Genomic DNA, 15,624 nt, shown 5'->3' on the forward strand with positions numbered 1-15,624 from the left:
CTGGCACCCGTGCCATAGGTTCGCCACCACTGGCCTAGGGTTACCAGCTAAGGGTTAAGAAGTACCTAGAGCTTTGTGGGTAGAGTCTGAGAAAGGCAGGGTTTGGAGAGCAGAGTGACTTCAGTGGAGTGTAATGCCACAGAGCCCATCTTGCAAAGCAGCCATTTTCTCCAGGTGAACTGATCTCTGTTTCCTGGAAAGCACTTTTAATGGTGGGAGATCTCCAGCTACCACCTGGAGGTTGGCAACCCTATTTTGGTCACATCCTTAAGCAAAATGCTTGCACCCGTCACAGCCACAATAAGAGTTATATTTAGCCTTCAAATTGCAAGTTATGCTGAACAATACCAAGCAAAAGTAGACCACATATGGCCAAGAAAACCAGAATGATTTGAGTGCAGACCAGGGTATCCAGGTTATGGGTACAACAGGGAATTTTCAGGACCAGATTGTTTCAGTGAACCTTTGCCTGTAATTGCTCAAGTGGGACCAGAAATTAAGCTGGCTGAGAGAACCCCCACTACTTTTCTTTCCTTTTCCAATGTGGCTTGTTTGATAAGATCAAAAAAGTGTTACTCTTCATCGTTAATTTGATGGGATTTTAGTCATAGAGTTGTGGTAATCTTTTGTGTTTGATTATTTTATACTGGATGATGTAAAGGGGGGTGGGGAGATGGTCCTGAGAACTCCACTAGCAGAATCTGGCAGGCAGAAGACAGTTTTGTCAGGAAATTCCAAATGAGTATAAATAAATTCTCTGTAGCAACCCCTGGGCTCCCTGCCTACTTATGTGTCAAGGAGAACATATTCCCTTTAAGGCTGAGGAAAGTATGCTTCACACTTCCTGCAAACAAAATATTGCACCGTTCTGAACTTTCTTCTCCATAGAATGGTAAGTAAAAGAGCACTAAGTGAGGGGGAGTTGGGAAGAGAGAACTAATCTTTAGATAATCTTTTAAGTTCATATTTCGTGTGACTGTGTGTTTTAACTGCCCGAATAGAAGTCAGCGTCTCCTACCTAAAGTGATGTCTCTTAGTTGTTCCTGTTGCTACTGTGACTCTTAACATAAAGATACCAGTGTTCTCTCTCAGACAAAGTAACACTCTGTTAGGCTAAATGTCTGAGGAAAGTCTCTATTTTTAGTTTACCTCTGCTGTGGATAAATGTGTTGTTTTTCAGCTTGGCTTTCTCTTGTATAACTGCTAATTTCCTCTGGATTTTTTTCTTGTCTGCATGCTTATTTTCAGGGAGGGGGAGGCTTTAATTTTCAATTTTAAAACAGGAGCATGAAATGCCATTTGTGCGTGGATACAGTAAGATCTTGGAATGATAGCTGTAGAGAAATGTAATTTCCAAAAGCTTGGAATGCAGTGATACAGATGAAATGTTTCTGCTCTAAAGCATTTTTTTAAAGCTTGTGCCTTCCTTTAGGCTTTTAGGATGTGGATTTTGGGGCAAGGGTTATATCAAGTTTGGCCAAACAGATTGACATCAAAGAAAATTGAACTGGGGGCTTTTTTCTTTGCATTTTCTCTTAAGGTAAGGAAGTATTTGTTTTGGTAAGGAATAGCTTCTGTAATTACCAAAAGTTGTAACACAGTTCTAGACTAGTGAGGGATGTACTTATATTTTTCTTCTACTTTGCAGAGTAAAGGTTAAAGTGTAATATGTTTTGAAAGTATGAAAATCGCTGACCAGGTTTAAGTGTGTCAAGTTGTTTGTTAGCTTACTGGATCCTCATCTGAAATATTGTTCTCCACATTGTTGTCTTTTTTTCTGAAATACTTAAGTGAACATGCTGTGCACTGTTCCGTTCGTGATAATTTTTTTCTATGCTACATCAAGTGATGTGGTGTCCACTAACATATGTCAACAAATGTGTATCAACTGAACATCACTCTATCCTAGGAAGTAGAGATCCTGATGTTAGATATTACTTCTTGCATTTTTAGGAATGGCGAACTGTCTCCATGAGGGAAATGTGATAAGCTGCAAAAGTTGTTTTTGGTAAATGATAGAATAATCCATTCCTGGTGAAGGGTAGTCTAAGAACATGGTCTCATTGTTGTAGACAAGACATTTATACCTTTTTACAGTTAATTTGGTGCTGAACTCAGTGAGGAACTTGTTGTATCAGAAAGGTGTCAGTGTTGTGCAGGAAGATACACAAACTATAAAGAGTAAGTTACTGGGCAGGTTTCGGATAGAATTTAGAAGGCTTTGTTCTTTTTCATTAATTTCTCTGATATGACATGTATCATTAAATCCCCATCTTGACAGAGTTGTCTCACTGAGTCACATCAGATAGAGTTGCCTCCCTTGGCTCCAACATGAAAAATTGGCATTGCTTTAGATTAGTAAACAGTAGTGGCGTAGTGCTCATGGTGCTGGGGGTTGTGACACCCCGGACGGAGCCTCGGGGAGCCGTGGCCGGGAAGTGGAGGGGGCGCGGTGGGGCGGGCAATGCTGCAGCAGGGGCGCAGGGCGCTCCCGGGCACAGTTTCCCCTTGCTTCGCCTCTGGTAAACAGTGACTGAAAATGTGAAGGTCTTGCGTATGGAATTCAGTTAAATATTGTCCTCTGTAACAGCATATTAGAAATTGAGAAATATTGCAAATGTATCCCAGGAATATGGCTTATATGTCATAGTACTATACCGTGACAAGGCAGCAGTATATGATGGTGTCAGAGAATGACTGAAAGGATTACCACTTAGCATTTTACTCAAAATACCAAAAATACCAAATTATTTGTGCAGAGTATGACCCCTTTTTCTCAAGTCTAGGAATAACTGTTTTGTTAGGATCCTGTGCAGAGATCATGACCCTAAAATGCCTGTAAACTGAAGTCTTATTTTGTGGAGCATTAGCAGGCACTTGTCATGAATGGATATCTATGCAATCTGCCCGTATGGACATTTGTGATTTACTAAGCAAGGAAAGTAACATGCTAATTAATACAATTTTTAATGAGTAAGTTCTATGAGCTGCAGCAAGAGAATTTGGTTGGGTATGTTAGAGTGTGCAGCACACAAATCTAAGGAATAATGTCTAAGAACTTCTTATCCTGTTCTGAGAGGAGTCTCACATTGCTGCATTATTTAACAAAACAGATGGTAGGGTCATGCATATTGTCACACTTTGAAACAATATTTATTCTAAACACATTTCAAGAAGAGTGGTGACAAATGAGTTTATTGATCCTGTGGGAAGCAGTATGTTTGCATTCTTGCAAGAGAGAATTAATTCAGCTAATTATTTCAAATGCTAAAAATATGAGAAATAAGGGGGTAACTTTACCTCCTTCGAAGCATTTAAAGATAGTGAAGCAGACTGTAAAACAGAATGCAACAATGATTGCTCTAGATAGATTTGCCCAAGGTCAAGGCAACCTGTCAGAAGCCAAAAGGAAAGGTCTTTGCTAACTTTCATTCTTTGGCAGAGAAACCCTTTCCCTAATTCTAGGAAGGAAAGTAGTAGCAAATCCAAAAATAGGTATATTTAAATACTGTAGGTACTGATTGTATATGATGCATTTATATAGTTTATACAGTTAAAATACGCTGGTTTTGATTACTAGAGAATATTCTATAAAATGTCTGGTCAAATTTTGTTTATACAAATGAAATAATTATCTATTAGACGGTCTTTCAGGTTTGTAAGTAGTGGTAGCCTTATTTGATAATGCATAAATTGTTCTGTCTGCATGATCAATGAAGGCAGTGATCTTCCCCCCTTCAAGATCTAGGACACGCTGAGCTACTACTTTGGAGACCAAGGAGTTGAATTAGGGATTTGAAAGAACAAAAATTCTATAATCTTCTTTGTATTTACCTCATTCTGTTTGTACCGTTGATACAGTTTGTACTCCTGTTGATGACCTGATTGACCTCTGGAAAGGGGAAATCCAGGTGGATGCCTTGATCCCACCCAGTCACCCTCTTGTATAATTTGTATAGACCAGCTGATCCCTTCGTTTACTCAGGGGCTATGGGCCGGGTAAAGACAAGGAAGACAGCTGGAGCAACAGTAGAGGAACATTTGGGACAAAGTAACAAATCTTGTCCCCTGTGTTTTTCAGCATCTATGTGAAACTACTTTGTGAGGTCATCTGAGATTTGGCCTGGATTGTCACCAGTATGCAAATGACACTCAGCTATGTTGCTCACTTCCAGCTAATTCCAGGGAGGCTATAGAAACCCTAAACCAGTAACTGGGGGCAGTTTTGGAGTGGATAATAATCTAAACTAATAATCCCAACAAGATGGAAGTGCTACTATTGAGTAGAAATTCTGACCCAGTGTTTAAAATGACATCCATTTGTTCACTCCCCTTGAACAAATAGGCCCATAGACTGGGGGCACTCTTGGACTTCGGCCTATTGCTGTATAAGTAGATGGTAGCTGTGACCTAGCATTCCCTAACATTCCCTCAGTCTTTTACCATCTTTGACAGATCAACCACCTGTGGTCTTTCCTGGGCAGAACAGATATGGCCACTGTGGTGTATATGGACTACTGTGACGTTATGGGGCTGCCCTTGAAAAGTGTTTGGAAACTTCAGTTGGTGAGAATAGTGCTACCAAACTGTTGACTGAAGTGAGTGGTAGGGGATTGTATCATTTCAGTCCTTAACCATCTACATTAGCTCCCATATTTTTCAATTAAGGGTGCTGTTGTTGACCTTTAAAGCCCTACATTACTTTAAACCAACATGCCTGAAGGACTGCCTATTTCCTTACGGACCTGACATACCTCAGCAGTAATCTCCCATGCCCTACTTTGGGTTTCACAGCTTTCTCACATTAGATAGATGGCAACCTAGGAGAGGCCTTCTTGGTCATGACACCAAAATTTTGGACTCTCTCAGGTGTCTGTCTGGTTTGGTTGCCATCATCTGCTACAGGTGAAGTCTCTTTTGTTTTGCCTAGCATTCCCTCAGTGATCCCTTGTCCTGTCCTGTTTTGAATTGTTATCTTTATGTAGGGGACAGGCATGAAAGTATTGCACTGGAAATGGAGGAGGTAATGAAATAATGATGTAATGTATGATGTAATAATGTAATGTAATTAATAAAGGGAAAAGGCCAATGAGGACCAAGAAAAGAGGATTCTCACAAGTTAATGAGATAACCTAGTATGAGGCCATAGCAAAAAAAGTCACAAATGCTTTTTACAATTTTAATATATTTATTAATATGCCCTAAGGGCCCTGATGAGGGCAGAAAAGCAGGGTACAAGTTTTGTAAGTAGGAAAAAAAACAATTTAGTGCCTGGGCTCTCAGTGTGGCAAGAGAAATCACTATGGGAGAAATTAACTCCTTGTTTGCAGGCAGGCGTAACCTGGACCATGTTGTTATCATCCTTCACTCTCAGGGAACTTAACATCACTTGTTGCATTATTTTTCCAAAGAAGCAGGGGTAATACTTTCCCTGTTCAGGTCATTGGCTGGGTGAAGAAGACAAATTTAGCAACTGGAATATGTAGAGATTTGGGAAGAAGTGCTGAACATCCCATAGCCTGCTGCTGGCTCCTGCCATCACAGTTAAGATGTTGTTTTAATTGTGCATTTTATTAATTCCTTTAATGTAAACCTCCTTGGGACCTGTTATGGCTGCTCTAACAGTAGAGGCTTGAGGCCTGTGAAGGTAGCAAGAAGAAGAGAAGAAGAGTTTGGATTTATACCCCCCCCCCCCTTTCTCTCCTATAGGAGACTCAAAGGAGCTGACAATCTCCTTTCCCTTCCCCCCTCACAACAAACACCCTGTGTGGTGGCTGGGGCTGAGAGAGCTCGGAAGAACTGTGATGAATCCAAGGTCACCCAGCTGGCATGTGTTGGAGTGCACAGGCTAATCTAGTTTCCTGGATAAGCCTCCACAGCTCAAGTGACAGAGCGGGGAATCAAACCCAGTTCTCCAGATTAGAGTGCACTTGCTCTTAACCACTACGCCACTGCTGTACTGTGGGAGACCCAGACAAGTAGCAGGGTCCAGATGACTGAACTGCCTACCATCCTATGGCTCTAGCAGACTTTCAGATAGCACAACATACCCTTCACAAATGGATGCTTTCATAGACTCATTTAAAAAAATATTCTCAGGGGGAGGCAGGATTGGTGCCTATGCACTCTGCCTTTAAGCTCAAAACAAATATGTTTAACTCCACTAACTTTGTCAGTGTTTTAAAAAATTAAAAGGCTCCCATATGCCTAAAATGGAGCTGTGTGATTGGAAGGGATATCTACCTTATTTCATCCCTCCCTTTGTCAGGAGCAATTGTCATGCGATAGGTGATCATCACTGGCAGGGTTATGCTATTGGGAATCAGGACCCTTATATGCAGAGATCCAAACAAACTTGGAGCTAAGGTAACCCTTTTTGGAGACATGGGGTGAAAACTGTTGCTGCAGAAAATCAGACGTTATAAGAGGATGTTGTGGGCATCAGTAGGCGGGGTTGGTTGGCTGCCAGAATGTTGTTCTACTTGTCAGTTCAGTAAACTAATGAATGGGTGGAAGCTCTAATCCTTATTCTAATGGCATTAAATCCATTTGTCAGGGTTGGTCAATTCATAAGCAAGCTGTGTTCAGCTTTAATGTTTCTTAGTATTATTTGGGTTTGGTGAGTTTGTGCTAGCATTTTACTGTATTGGCTAGGTAGTTCAGGGTTAAATTTGTGCTAGAATATCCAGTACTAGTTTACTACAGTTTCTAATGAACACTTCCCAGAAAGAGTGCACATAGTTGTGAGTAGAACGTAACCACTTCTGTCTTCCCAGACTGAAATAGTTAGAACAACATCTTCAAAAGCAGCATCACTTGTTCAGTGCACAGGAACCAAGAATAACTGCTGCCTTCACTCCTGCCAGAGTACAAGGCAGAAAGGAACAACAGCTGTTTACTTTTGGCTGACAAAAATGTAAACAGTATAAAACGGAAGTACTATGCTGCTGAAGTTAATATGGGAACAAACTAGTCTTACTTTAAAAAGTGGGTGTGAATATACCTGCAGATGGCATCCTTACAAGTATGAAATCTTAGGCAGTTTCCGCATGGGCCAAAAACAGCAGGGTGAAAAAGGGTTTACACCGTTTTCACATCATTTTCACACCACTGTTTTTGGCCCATGCAGAATCCGCCTTAGGTTTTAACTGTTCCTGTTCATGTGGGGGAGGCATGATGATCTCATGTATTCACCATGAATTCCTAAGGTTTCACCTGCTTCATGTCACCAGCTTTTATTTTAAAGAGACAGCTTCCATTTTGGCACCCAGGAATGTTAGCCTTACCTATATGTGTATTTCTGGTTTGATAGCACAAGAAAGATCAAGTGCATAACATACTCTACCCCTTCCCCACACATTCAGTGCTTAATCATCACATATGTAAAAGAAGCAGGAACCTACAAGAAATCTGCAGGGAGGGTACATCACTCTCCCTTTGTTTCCTTACTTCCTAAGGTTTTTCCTTTTCTAACATTCCTTCCCCTCTTTTTTTCCCCTCCAGTTCTATTAGTCTTCTCCCCGTCCTCTTATCCATAAACGTACCACCTCTCTTTTGCTCCCACCCCTTCTCCATCAATCTACCTTTTCCCATCTCTACTGACCTACCTCCTCTCTATTTCCCTCCCCTTCTCTGACAATCGCCCTCTTTCTCCACCCCTTTTCTTGTCAAAATTCCCCAATCTCTCTCTCTTCCCCCTCCATACCCTACCTTACCAGCTGTGGCAGTTGCCATGTCTGGAAGATGCTCCAGGCCCAGAACATCTCCCTTGTCACTGGGCCTGGAGTATCATGAGGATACTGTGGCGGATAGGCCTTGAGCATCTCCCAAACACTAATGCTACCAGACAAGACCTTTTTATTTGAGGGAGGGACTTAAATCCCTCAATATATATTTTTAAGGGATTTTAAGTTTTCAGATTTTTCTGAACACCGGTGTGTGTGTGTGTGTGTGTGTGTGTGTGTGTGTGTGTGTGTGTGTGTCCAGTTTGCAAGAAAATTTGTTTAGTGTCAGCATGATCCCTATTTTCAGATTTAGCTGTCTGCATATAGGGGCCGCACTTGAGTCAATAACTAGATGCTATTAGGGGAAACTGCTCTGCTGGCGCGCCCCCCCCCCCCCCGGCATACTGTTCAAGTGCTGTTCAGCTTTGTTGCTGATAGAGGTAGTTTGGGGACTTCTGATACATTATCATTCATGCCTCACCCACATTTAATTGTCTTTTAATAAGCCCTTCCTTTCACATTCTTGTACAATAATAAAGGGTTCATTTCTCTGCAGAGGTCATTCTTTCCCTACTCTTCAAATTTTCTTTTCTATTAAAGAATTCATCGGTTTTCAGTTGAATTTTATTGCATAGGCAATTTCATGTTTCATTAGTTCTGAAAGAATTTAAGTTAACTGTGGTGGCTAGTGGTCAGTCTTCTAGGCCCTGGTAGTCTTGACTCTTGAGAATCCTGTCATTATTTAGGTATGTCATTATTTAGGTATTCTATCCTCATGGGGGTATGAAGTTATTTTAGTAATTTTTTTAATGTTTTTAATGCCAAGCAAAGTGATATTTTAATAATAAACTTACATTAATGTTCCCTTAGATTTAAATCCATTGTTCCATCTACTCTTGAACATCCTGTTGTGCTTTTCACTGGTAGTGCACAATGCTTTGCCTTATACTCTCAAAGAATTTTCATATACTGCAATGTATAGAAAAGGCTATAAGGAAAGCTATTGGGGTGCTGGTAAGCAAATAACTACTGTTTTTGTGACTGACAAAACTTGAACAGAACCCGTCCAAGAGAACAAATTGAGAGAGATGGTAAAATCCTTGCTTTAACAATTGATTCTCTCACATGAGACACTGACAAGACTTACCTGTTAAGAAAACAAACATTAAAATAATCATTTTACCCACAAGGGCTACCAAATCATTTTACCCACAAGGGCTACTTTCTCGTGTATGTAAGGCAATCTAAACACTATTGTCTTGAGGGCAAATTTGAAAAGTGCAAGTAATGCATTTAATGGACATAATGTGCTTTAAATACTGGCTATTTTGCAAAAAATGTTATTGAAAAAGAGAGGGATCGTGCACCTTTAAGAGGCTGTTCCATTAAGAGTAAAGTGTCTGCTGAAAAGGAGTGGCAAAAGATTTTTCCCCTTCTGTCCATATCCGAGCTAAAACTCGGCACTCATTGGAGAAGCCTCAGCCTATGAAACTTTGTGAACTGCTTGCCTGTATTTACACTAATGCCGAGCATTTCTCATCACCCCATAAGGAAAAAGTTGAGAGGCAGGGATTTTTTCAGGCAAAGAGGTTGTTGACGTATGAAGCTATGACTGCATGGAATAGTCCAGGGCCTGTAGACTTTGGACAGACGAGTGTTTATCAGAAGCAGAGAAACCTGAAGGTAATGTAAATGAAAATGTGAAAACCTTTTGTGCTGGTGTTCAGAAGTTCCTACCTTTTTTGTCGGTGGAAGAAGCAGATTATACAGCAAAAACAGGTCTCAATATTCTGCCTGCAGAGGCTGAGCAGATCTGCTGCAGTTTTATTTAGATTGCTCTGGTGCGACATGCGACTCCGGTGTCTTGCAGGAAGCTGGACTGTCCTGACATCTGAGCTGGCAGTTTCTCTTTCAGCTGAGATATTTTAGACTGCACTGGAAACAGGGCTGGCTGCATAGTTTTTAATATGTCACTGTACACAGTATTTGGATATAAAAGAAGACACATAAACAACCACAAATGAATCTGCTTCTTTAAATTTTGTACTAAAATCTAAACAGCTTTGTGCTAAAATGCTGCTACAAGTGTTATAATATGGGCAGACTGAAAGAAATATTGCCTTCTGTAACCCTTAGAAATCCTTTAAGCGGTATTATACCTCATTGTAATAGTGAGAATTATTTGACCTTTCAATGAATGTATAAAAATATCACGCTGCTATAGTAGTAGCATAGGATTTTCTTAAAGTACTTTCAGTGGAATAATAAGAGAGGTTTTTAGTGGCTATATGAAATGTGTGCCTTAAGTTTCACTGACATAAAGTGTGTGTGTGTGTGTGTGTGTGTGTGTGTGTGTGTGTGTGTGTGTGTGTGTGTTTCAAAAATGTATTCAAGATAAAGCTTTATCTGGAAGATTCTCCAATATAGAACACTGATTTTACATGTTTGTATAGAGTATTTAAAATTAATTTTTGGTAAGATTTTCATTTGTCTTCTTTTTCTTCCAGGAAAAGATGAAAATACTTTAAGTGGAGAAGAGGACAGAGACCAGAAAGATCCTTATTTTGTGGAAACGCCTTATGGTTACCAACTAGACTTGGATTTTCTCAAATATGTGGAAGATATTCAGAAAGGAAACACTATAAAAAAACTAAACATTCAGAAAAAGAAAAAAGTGACACCACCTTTTGTGACTGGCAAAAACTCAGGTATCCAGTGCAGTGGATGGACATCAAATGAGTCTCTTTCTTCATCCAACAGTGATGAAAACAGACATTCATCCTCCCTCTTTACAGCAAGAAGCCAAGCAGCAACAGCCGTCTGCACAAAACCATCTTTGTCTTTTGAAGCTTCTCCAAACTTTTTAACAATCCCTGAAAGCAAACAGCTACTGTCGCCTTCACCACAGCTTCCTAGACATAACCTTCATGTCACAAAAACTCTAATGGAAACACGGAGGCGACTGGAGCAGGAAAAGATTGCGATGCAGGTGATCCCAGGAGAAACCCGAAGGCCCAGGCTTTCCAGTTTTGGTGCCATGGGTTCAACAAGCTCACTTCCCTCCTTTGTGGGATCCAGTGGACACAATCAGATGTCCCAGCAGTTTCAGAATGGGTATCAGGGAAATGGAGACTATAATGTTTATTTAACGTCTTCTTTGGGCAGTTCTATCCGGCATAGTCCTTTGAGTTCAGGTATCTCAACGCCTGTGACCAATGTCAGCCCAGTTCACCTGCAGCACATCCGAGAACAAATGGCTATTGCTCTCAAACATCTCAAGGAGCTTGAAGAGCAAGTCAAGACCATTCCTGTGCTTCAGGTGAAGATTTCAGTATTGCAGGAAGAGAAAAGGCAGATGATGGCAAAGCTCAAAAGTCAAAGAATAGTCAATCAGAATGACACAGGCCATTTCAGAAAGAGATCTTACAGCGCAGGAAATGCAGAACAGTGGAAACGTCTCTCTCCAGTCAGAAAGGGTGGGGAACTCTATATAGATTGTGAGGAAGAAGTGGCGAATGTAGAACAGAGCTCAGAAAAAGTAGAAGAGTTTAGGAAGTTGACTGCTGAAATGCAAGCCTTAGAGAAGAAAATACAGGATAGCAGCTATGATATCCCTTCTAACCTGAGAGTGAACCGTGAAAGTGTAATGAAAGAAAATAAGTCCACTGCTGTGGGTACGGAGGAAAATATTAATGATATTGTTGTATATAACAGAACCTTGAGACTGTGCAGGGATGTAGCGATAGGGACAGAGAACGAGACGAAAGATTCTGGTGTTGGAGTGACAGAGGGAATGCTCGGTCTGTCTACAGAGGCCGAGCGAGAAATAGAACTCCAGCACCAGACAATTGAAGCCCTTAAAGAGAAAATCTACCGGCTTGAGGTTCAGTTGAGGGAAACAACTCATGATAGGGAGATGACCAAATTAAAGCATGAGCTTCAGGCAGCTGGGTCTAGGAAAAAAATGGACAAAGCGGTCATGGCACAGCCCCTTGTCTTCAGCAGAGCAGTCGAAGCAGTGGTACAAACAAGAGACCAAATGGTAGGGGGTCACGTGGATGTTATTGATTCATGCGTAGGGAGCTATCTCCAGATGAGAAATGTTGGCGTGTCTTGTGGGCCTGTGTTACAAAACGCAGCTGTAGGTCCAGATGTGCCAATGAATTGGTGGATTGTAAAGGAGAGGAGAGAAGTGTGTAACCAATGCGTTGGGAGATCTGTTGAGATGTGCAACAAGAGTGTGGGAACAGACATGAGTATCTGCGAAACTGGAGTCAATACAGAGGAGTCAGCGGACAGTCTAAACTTGCACAAGTTAGAGCTGAAAGTCGAAGTGAGGTCTATAGGGTGTGGGGATTATCTGAAAGACTGCCCATCAACAGAGACTGTATCCCGCAGCACAAACACGGAAACTGGATTCAAAGCCAATTCTGGAGTCATGGCAGTGCCATGTACAGCTACCCAGGGAACCAATACAGTATTAGAAAAGGATAACCAGTTCACCAACACAGAAACGGTTTCCTTAACTGACTCCAGCACCAACACTTTGCTGAGTACTTATGATAAACAGACAAACACCCTTGTTGTGGAGATGCGGACTGTGGCTGTGGGAGATGGTAGGGTAAAGGACGTAAATACTGCTCCCAAAACTCGTTCTATCGGTGTGGGAACATTGCTTTCTACTGCTGCCGGCCTTGAAAAACCTTCCATACCAAAGACCAAAGATATTGGAGTGGGGCAGATCAATATTAACGAAAACTATCTAGTTGGCCTGAAAATGAGAAACATTGCCTGTGGCCCCCCTCCAGTGTCAGTTGTGCCCCCCAGCACTAGAAGCATCGGTGTTGGAGATGAATCTGTGTGTGAATCTGGCAGTCTGGTGCTGGACAATCCATTCCCTCCGCCTGAGGTGAAGACTGGCATAGATCACTACATTGAGCGGGTTCAGAAGCTGGTTCAAGAACAACAGATGCTTCTTGCTGAAAACTACTCTGAGCTAGCAGAAGCTTTTGGAGAGCCTCATTCACAAATTGGCTCTCTGAATTCTCAGCTCATCAGCACCCTGTCTTCAATCAACACTGTCATGAAATATGCGAGCACGGAGGAGCTACGTAGCTTAGATGTACCAAAACAGTGCACGGACAAAACAACTGTAAAAGGTATGCTGGGCAGACTTTAGTACTTTTTAAAATCTTGTATCTTGGTGATATCTTAGAGGTAATAGTAAAGAGGTGGCATGAAGGGAGGGGTCTTAAAATGCAGTGCACAAAATTGTTTACACCGTTTTTGGCCTTTCAATGGAATTAAAAGTCTGAGAAAGAGATTCCTGTGTTAATACTACACTGACTACACTGAAATTATGAGTGGTATCAATGCTCAAATACCTAATGTGACTAAATATACTCAGTGTCTGGGTTATCATCTACTTTATCTCCCTGGGTATTTAATCTTTATATAGTTAATGTCTTTAGAGATCAGATCCTGTCCTGCTAAAATTATAGCCAGAGGTATTTCTAAAGTAGATCAACTTTTACCTCAGGAGTGTCAAATTTGGTTCATTTCTTCAAATGTTTCCTTTTGTTTCCCTTCACTTGCAATATCCCCATGACTAATTTTACTTTTGACTTTGTTAATATTGCTTGCTTTTTCTAGTAAGTTCTGAAAAATTGGTTTCAGTGCAACTGATATTGATACAGGGAATAGGAAATGTCATGCCATGATATGTCAATGTTTATTCTCCAGATATTTTGGGAGCAGCACAGAATATTGTATATTAGTAAGGTGGGTTAGTATTTTACACAATTAATCAGAACAAAGATCCCACAGAGGCTATTGATGCTACCCTAGCATATTCCCAGACAGTTGGAAGGTCTTTGGGAGCTGGTTTGTAGTCACCTATATAAAATCAATGATTTGTTGTAATTGAACTGAATGACCTTGGATCCTGGTTACTTATGATATTCTCTCAAGTCACTCTTGTTTCTCCTTCAGGAAATGAGTTCAGATGCATCATGGGTGGGTGTTCACATGCTCATGGGTGCAATTATACAAATTTAGAATGAAGAAAGGAAATTAAAAGCCAAACCTGCATTCCCAGGTGATGCAGGAAGTACCTAGACTTGTTCCAGAACAGAGACGCCTGAAATTAAGTGCTGCTTTCAATGGTTAGAACACTACAAGATGTGCTAATTATTTCTTCCAGCTTTCCCCCTCAAGGCTAAATATCATTTGAATAGTATTATCATTCCTTTATATGTAATTTGTTCTACATTTGGAACATGGACATTGCAGGTCATTTTCTAGACAGTCCAGAAATGTAATCCTAACAGGATAAGAATTAAGTATATAAAAGGCATTTTCACTCCAGTGACTTAGAATTCTAGCCAAGTATTAATGTGCTCTTTTGTCTCTATTCCTGACAGGCATGGAGATGAGAGAGTTTAGAGTAGGCACGGGTGGAGTCTGTGATTCAGTTACTAATAAAAGCATGTTATTGGGAGTTCTGTTTCACTTTCTTGCCTAAAATATTAACGTATCATTTTGTTCTAGTAATGCCACAGTTTTTAATGCAGGAACCCTGTATAATCAGTCACTTTGTTATTTTTGGCTGGAGAACCGCCCTGCTGTTTTGCTCAATTCTTGCCTCAATAAAATGCCCTTAGTGCTCCTGCACCTTTTAGACTTCTTGAAAATTTATAATGCCCTCACACAGATTTCCTTCTCCCTGTGCAGAGCTCAAACTTAAACTCATTACTGATCATAAAATAAATAGTGGTGTAGTTAAAGTATAAGTAAAAGTAGTTTTATCTTTCTTTTTAAATCATTCTTGATAGTGCGAAAGCACTCATTAATGGATTTATATTTCAGTTATTTATTTAATATAGTATATTTTAGTTCTGTTCTGATATGTCACTGTACGTGTATCGTTTAGTGAAGCAGAAAAATTCTCACCAAGTGAACAAGTAAAATGGTCTACGTCTTCTGGGTCATGCTGCGAACGGTGCAGTGCTTTAACATGTCAGTTTTTAAAAATATATCAAAGCCAATGTGATGCAGCAGTTAAGTGTCCAAACACCAATTCAAACTGGAAGACTTGTATTCAAATCACTACTGTACATGCCTGTCAGGCATAGTGGCTGTGCTTGGTGTGGTCATGTTTATATTCCGTTTGCCAGGATTGTTATGAGGATACATGGGAGGATACAGGGCTATACCACCCTGAGTTCCTTGAAAGGAAGGTTGAGGTAAAATGTATCAAATACTTGTTATTGGTGATATTGGAAAATAAGAAGAGTCTGCTTTTCATAATAGCCTCTAGTTGGGAGACTTTAATTTCTGTATAATTGTAAGCGCAAGGAGTCTGTTAATACTAGAAAACCGGTCCACTGTTTCAGGACAGCTGCACTCCACAGCTGGGATGTTCACATGCATTCTTCTGTTTAACTAGCTTCAATGCATACATTGCTGTGATGTCCTTCCTGGTTTGTGTCTTGACTGGCATTGTGCTAACTTCTGCTAAGTGAAAATATATTCTTAGCTATATTTTACTCTGCAGTAGTTACCACTTTTAAACATAGGCAGTTGGATTCTGCCTTCAGTAAATATTTAGTCAGTAACCATCCTTTTTTAAAAAGCAGATTAATAATGAAAGGCCTAGAAGTGAGCCAGGCAAATGAGCAAAGAAGGAAATAATTGGAATAATGCTCAGAAGAGAAAGGAAAGGAAATTAAAAAAAATTTAACTGTGTTGTCAGTGTGACCCACTAGATCTTTGTTACCCTATGTTGGGGTGGGGGTGGGGATTTTTTATGTCCTGTATATGACAGTCTGTAGTAGTGGCAGTCATATAGCACACAGCTACAGAGCACATTGTAACAGGTAGGCTACTTGTAGAAGTATTT

At 40.6% G+C, this 15,624-nt stretch overlaps 1 protein-coding gene across 3 annotated transcripts in view; it reads left to right on the plus strand.

Moving 5' to 3' along the window:
* Nucleotides 1-15,624, plus strand: part of KANK1 (KN motif and ankyrin repeat domains 1) — a 62,585-nt gene that overhangs the window by 24,960 nt on the left and 22,001 nt on the right. For all 3 annotated transcript variants that reach the window (XM_048503165.1, XM_048503167.1, XM_048503166.1), the window contains one exon: nucleotides 10,232-12,883. In XM_048503165.1, the coding sequence (XP_048359122.1) occupies nucleotides 10,232-12,883 (2,652 nt within the window). The remainder of the gene's footprint in view (nucleotides 1-10,231; nucleotides 12,884-15,624) is intronic.

The sequence above is a fragment of the Sphaerodactylus townsendi genome, linkage group LG07 (assembly GCF_021028975.2).
Source record: "Sphaerodactylus townsendi isolate TG3544 linkage group LG07, MPM_Stown_v2.3, whole genome shotgun sequence".
Classification (NCBI taxonomy): Eukaryota; Metazoa; Chordata; class Lepidosauria; order Squamata; family Sphaerodactylidae; genus Sphaerodactylus; species Sphaerodactylus townsendi.